The sequence below is a fragment of the Saccostrea cucullata genome, unplaced genomic scaffold (assembly GCF_032062105.1).
Source record: "Saccostrea cucullata isolate Sc308-1 unplaced genomic scaffold, CSIRO_AGI_Scuc_v1 ctg21649, whole genome shotgun sequence".
In the NCBI taxonomy this organism is placed as follows: domain Eukaryota; kingdom Metazoa; phylum Mollusca; class Bivalvia; order Ostreida; family Ostreidae; genus Saccostrea; species Saccostrea cuccullata.
This window is the reverse complement of record NW_026935207.1, coordinates 1-6,459: the sequence shown is the minus strand read 5'-3', so window position 1 is coordinate 6,459 and position 6,459 is coordinate 1. Positions and strand designations below refer to the sequence as shown.

At 31.7% G+C, this 6,459-nt stretch overlaps 1 protein-coding gene across 1 annotated transcript; it reads left to right on the top strand.

The window, feature by feature from the left end:
- Positions 1 to 935: 935 nt before the first annotated feature.
- Positions 936 to 6,424, top strand: LOC134242246 (integrin beta-1-A-like; the record flags this gene model as incomplete). Its single annotated transcript, XM_062724328.1, has 13 exons — positions 936 to 1,013; positions 1,389 to 1,574; positions 1,920 to 1,996; positions 2,170 to 2,221; positions 2,339 to 2,491; positions 2,936 to 3,081; positions 3,597 to 3,757; positions 3,925 to 4,031; positions 4,270 to 4,359; positions 4,613 to 4,742; positions 5,227 to 5,343; positions 5,720 to 5,886; positions 6,286 to 6,424. Coding segments are annotated over 13 exons (1,533 nt in total), but the record flags the coding sequence as incomplete, so codon positions are not given.
- Between the last annotated feature and the right edge of the window lie 35 nt (positions 6,425 to 6,459).

The following is a 6,459-nucleotide window of genomic DNA, read 5'->3' as shown; positions in this document are numbered from 1 at the left end:
GATTTTTGTGTTCCGAACCCATAATATAGCCCCTGTTTCCATGGAAATAATATTGGGGACATACATATTTTTTTGGTTCAAATTATTTAAAATGATCAAATTAATAACTTCATGGAATTTGATGGAATCGGTAGATATGTAAAACGTTGATTTTTATATTTTTGTTGCCATGGCAACGGTTTCACTTTATCAAGGAAAATTGAAAAATCTTCTTTTTTACCCAATTTTTCACATTTTTGATAACGGAAAATTAATAGTTTAAATAATAGAAGCATGAATTATACTAATTCAGGTCATTTTAATTATAAAAGTTTGATAATTAATAAAATAAATCAATTTTTTCAATGAAAATAATATTCGAGGTGAAATATGAAATACGTTAAATTTGGCGTCTTTTACTAAAAAAATGGGACGGGCAATATCTTTGAAAATCATATTAAATGATGAAGCTAATCTCCCTGAATAAATTGATATATGGCATGTGTGCATATTAAAAAAAATAAAAGTTGGAGGGAGACGCAAACCTTACCTTAAAAAGTTGTTGGGGAAGTGTAAATATGATTCTTTTTTCCCAGTATGTGTTTATTACAACAGTAACTTCATTAACTTGGCTAGGAATATTAAATTATACTAAGAAGTACAATAAACATTTCGAGAATAAGAAGATAACTAACATTTCACTTAAAAATTAGAAGGAAATAATGTTGAGCTCTAATCAACAAAGTGTAATTGAATTAATGCTTGTTTATTTAAAGTGAACTAAGAAATTTTTTGACTTCTTGCATATACACTGTACATTTAAACAAATAATCATTATGTGAAGTAAAAAAAAAGAAGATTTTATCATTTGAAAGAAAAAAATAAATGAATGAGAAATAAAACTCCTGAATAGGGTTTAAAGGAGTTTATAACTGTGTTTCCTTCATTGTTTGTAGTTGGGAGGAATTGTTAAACCCAATGATGGCCTCTGTCATCTTAGCCTTGATGGAATGTACACAGAAAGCTCCAATCAGGTAATTGTTTCCCATTGTTTAATTGATTGAAGCTTACAATGATAATTAACATTTATTATGTTTCACAAAGGGTATCCAGTATTAATTGCAAAAAAAAAAAAAAAAAAAAAAAAATTGGAATGTTCATCCATTCTGTTTTTGAAAAATAATGCATGCATTTTAAGAACATCTTTCATCTGGTGTAATTGTAGAAAGTGCAGGCTATAATATAAATCACTTCAACTTCCATCGAATTGATAGATATGTGTGGCCTTGTAATCTTGCAGTGTATGGTTCACGCTTAACAATCATACCAATATTAAAGAGAAAACATTTTTCACAGAATCTGGCACTTTTGTAAATGTAATTTAATAAAACTTTCTAAATTTTATTCAGGATTACCCCTCCATCAGCCAGGTAGCTGTCAAGGCAAAGGAGAAGAATGTCAACATCATTTTTGCTGTCACCCAAGATCAAAAACCAATTTATGACCAGCTAAAGCCCATCATTGCTGGCTCTGAAACCGGAATCTTGGCCTCAGATTCTCAGAACATTGTAAAACTGGTCCGAGATAACTACTTGGTAAGGGAAATAACTTGTGCTTATGTTTCAAAGAACATTGATTTTTTAATATGTATATCTTGTAAAAACTGGTCCAAGATAACTACTTGGTAAAGGGAAATAACTGTTGCTAGTGTTTTGAAGAACTTGGAATTTTTATATGAATACTTTGGTAAAAGTGATTATTTAGTTTGCAAAGGTTTGGTTATTTTTTTATGACCATTTAATTACACTGTATCATTATCAGTAGTTGGGGGATGTATTGTCTCCTAAATGTGTTTTTGACCACAGTGCAGATAAGACTATCTAGAGCTTGCACCAAGATGTGACTTTATATAATTTTGTCAATTTTACATATTTTTATAGGCTATCACCTCTAAAGTGGAACTTATTGTGGAAAACTCTGATAATGTAGATGTAAAATTCAAAACAAAGTGTTTAGGGTAAGTAATAATTAATTAATAACTAAATATAATGCATAAAGAATGAACATCATTGTAAGATAATTGCTAGAATTAGTTAAAAAATGGAAAATAAATGTACTATTGTATGTAATGTACACTTGTATAATATAATAATATTGTAATTGTATAATGCATTTGATTTCAAATTACAGAACTGAGATGAAAGATACAAACAAGTGTGAGAATCTTCAAATTGGACAGTCTGTGAGTACACAAGTTTTTATCAGTCAAGGATTTGAGCTTATAATGATGTGATATATTTATCAACTCGCTAGTTTTTAATTTTTCTGTATTAACTGCTAACCATTCATTCATTAATAGGTTAACTTCAGTGTGACCTTGGAAGTGAAGTCATGTCCACCTAAAGGTCAAGAGGAAAAAGTGCTGAAGATCAAACCAGTTGGATTGTATGATACTCTGACCGTTAATCTGACATTTAAGTGCAAGTGTGATTGTGAATCTGAGGCTATCATGGTAAGTGTATGGAAGAGTAACCCCTCTTACCCCCTGCCATCCCCCCACCCCCATCCCCACCCCCAAACCCCATCCCACTCATCTCAGCCCCTGCCCCCTGAAAAATGCATTCAATATCAAGAATTTTAACTTGTTATATCTCAATAGGAGTGCAAAAAACCACACAAACTGTAATGTCAGTGGGATTATTTTTGTTTATGATGCATACATTAAGAATTTTCACTTGAATTTCTTGATAGATGGACAACAAAAATCACCCAAACTATAATGATCATGCTAAATGTCAGTAGAATTATTTTTGTCCTTGATGCATCTATGAAGAATTTTCACTTGTTATATCTCGATAGGAAGCAAACAAAAAATCACCCAAATTGTAATGGCAGTTAGATTATTTTTGTTCTTGATGCATTTATTTAGAATTTTCATCTTTTTTTATCTCGATAGGAGGCCAACAAAAATCACCCAAATTGTAATGGCAATGGCACGTATGTGTGTGGTATGTGTGTCTGTAATGAGCCGTATTTTGGAGACAAGTGTGATTGTAACAAGGGAACAGGAACCATCGCAGACAAAGAGAAGGAATGTATCCAGTAAGTCTGTCTAGATGTATGATTGGTTTTGAATTGTAATTTACAGGGACAAGAATACAACTGTACAGATTACATATCCAAACTTTAAATTTAATAATTTAATACACAGTGGAGCCTCATTTATCTGGACGCTTTGGTTCCCAGTAAATTTGTCCGGATATGTGAAGCGTCCGGATATCTGAATTACCATTTAAATGAGACAAAATAACGTTAAAAAATTCTGTTCCCATGAATAATCGTCCGGAAACCGAAGCATCCGGATATCTGGCGTCCGGATATCTGAGGGTTCACTGTATGTTGAACATTTTCTAGAGACAAGAATACAACTGTACAGTCTAGGAATCTGAACTTTTAATTATTATGTTGAAAATTTTTTCATAGACAATAATCTACTTTTGTATAGTCTAAGAATACAAACTTTAAATTAATATGGTGAAAATTTTCCATAGACAAGAATACTACTTTTGTACAATCCAAACATCTCATCTTTAATGTAATATGTTGAAATTTTCCAGAGACAAGAATACAACCATCATCTGCAATGGCCGTGGGGAGTGTAATTGTGGGAAATGTATCTGTCGGGAGAGACAGAAGGGTACAGCACAGTTCTACACGGGGACGTACTGCGAGTGTGATGATTACAGCTGTCCGTACTACTCTGGTCTTATCTGCGGAGGTGAGTAGCATACGGAAGATTTTTATTTATAGCATCAAACAGAGCTCAAAAGCCATTCAAAGAAACGTCTCATCAACTTTCCAAATAGAAATTAACAGTACATGTATCTTTTTTGATCTTAGACAGTTAAGCCTGTTTTGATGAATTCTTGCTGTATTCTTTGAAAGGTCTTAGTCGAGGACAATGTGATTGCGGAACCTGTAAATGTAACGAGGGCTTCAAGGGAAAGAACTGTGGCTGTAGCACAGACAATACTACCTGCCTCTATAATGGGGTGAGTAAAACTTGTTTTGTACCAGATTTTTATTATGAAGAAAGTATACACTTTCACTGGAGTTACATAGAAAGTACAGAATGAGTAATATACACACACACAATCTTCATAGTTCCTGAGATAAAATGAGCAATGCCTCTAAGTATGAATGCTCTATTATCTGTACTTAACTATTTATGATAAATACTTGATATAGCATCTTATATATAAATACTTGATGTATCATCTTATTTTACAGGAAATATGTAATGGACAAGGAACTTGTGAGTGTGGCAAGTGCACATGTACCAATCCAAAGTACTTTGGACCTCAGTGTCAAGAGTGTGATGTAAGTAAACAGCAACATACAGTTATTGACTTCTCATGAGTTCTACTTCCTATTATATGGACCTGGTCAGGTATTGTTTGGAAGAGAAATTAAAAAATTTCTTGATGTTCAAAGAGACATAATTTCGTAAATACATGTAGATATTTGAAACAATAGATGTTTCAATTTTATGGGCACTAAATGTTGAAGGAGAAATTGGGCACAAATGTTGGTATATGCCTTTCACAAAGTATTATTTTTTTCGTTTTTGTAGAACTGTGGAGCCAAACAGTGCCGTACCCACCGAGATTGTGCTTTGTGCGTGGGATTTAAATCCGGAGAGTTGGACGCGAATCAATGTAAAGAACAGTGTGGCCACACAACAGCCGTGCCAGAACTCAGCAGTATGTCTAATATATTCTCTTACTTCTAACCAAAGCTCTATCCTCTGAATTCTATCCAAAGCAGTGTATTAAATTGTGTGTTTTTATTATCTGACAAAACTTTGCAGTGTCTGTTGTTAATGTCTGATAAAACTCTTATTTGGTGCCATGTTTACATGTATTTAAACCAAATTCAGAAGTTTGTCCTGTCTGTATTGTAACTATTGATAAAAATGTGTATAAATACATGTAATGCCATGGAACTTGGAGGAGTTGTAAAGATATGATTTTCATGATGGTTATATGATGCTGTTTGAAAAGTAAAATTTTCATCAGAATTTTTTGGTGTTTTTTGAGTTGATAAACAATCCATTGTAAGACTGTGAACAAATTTCTTTCTGTTTATTTGCATCTTTTGTTAAGCATGCATATATTTATGTTTTATTTTATTTTGTTTTAAGCAAGGTGTACAGATATATTTATAATTTTTTTTATATTTTTACAGAGAAGGGTATAACGAATTGTGAATATGTGGACAGCAATGGCTGCTTTATCTACTTTACTTACTTTTACGATCAAGACAACGCAAACCAACTCAAAGTAGAAGTTTTACAAGAACCAGGTAATTAAATTTGTTTTAGATGACATTATGAAAAGGAATAAAATAGATTTCGAATTTAGTAGTAGTTAGGGTTTTAACTTAGTACTATTCAAGTTTTTAATTTTTGTAAACTTGTTTACCAGAAAGTAGTTAAGAGTTGCACACTTGAGACTGCAAGATTTAATGTCTCGTGGTTATTTTATAAATATATAGCTGCAGTTTGAAAATAGATAGATGCATTGAAATAAATGTATCAACATATGTCAGTTATAAATAAACTAAGTTTTTGTTTCAAAGATAAAACTCTTACTACATTTAGTTGTACAAGTGAAGTTCAAAATGGAAGGTGCTTTAAATTTGAGGAATTATTTATCTGTTAATTAACTTAACTTCCCAGACTGCCCGCCCGAGGTGAACGTCTTGGCTATTGTGTTAGGAGTGATAGCAGGTATTGTGTTCTTTGGAATTCTTCTTCTGCTCATCTGGAAGCTGTTTACTACCATCAGTGACAAGCGAGAGCTGGCCAGGTTTGAAAAGGAGGCTCAAAATGCTAAGTGGGATACGGTAAGAATCAAGTGGCAAATTATATGTAGAAATAGTCAGATTTAATGGCAAAAACGAATATTTTGAAACTTAAGTTAAAAGTTAGATATACTTGTATGAATGCATTTGAGACATTAACCTTTTGATTTTAATGTACCAGAGTCTTTAATTTTGTGATTTATTCTGTTTTCTGTAATATTTTTTTACTAAAAAGAAAGAAGAATTTTAATCTTTAATTAAGATGATTAGAAATTGTAGAAAAAAATATTAACACATTCATTAAAATTTCTTTTCTTTTATTCTAAATGGTAAATAAATCAATACTTATTTTGGGGGCAGAAAATGACTTTCATGGTTTTATTTTATGCATTATGATTATTATAAATTGCATGTTATTTAATCAATCTTTTCTTTTAACAGGGAGAAAATCCAATTTATAAAAAAGCAACATCAACTTATAAAAACCCAATGTTTGGAAAAAATAAATAGAGGGCATGCAGTTTATTGAATACCAAAGACACGTAGTTTTGTAATCATTATCTGACATATTGTATATGTATTGTAGGGGGAGAATCCAATTTATAAGCAAGCTAC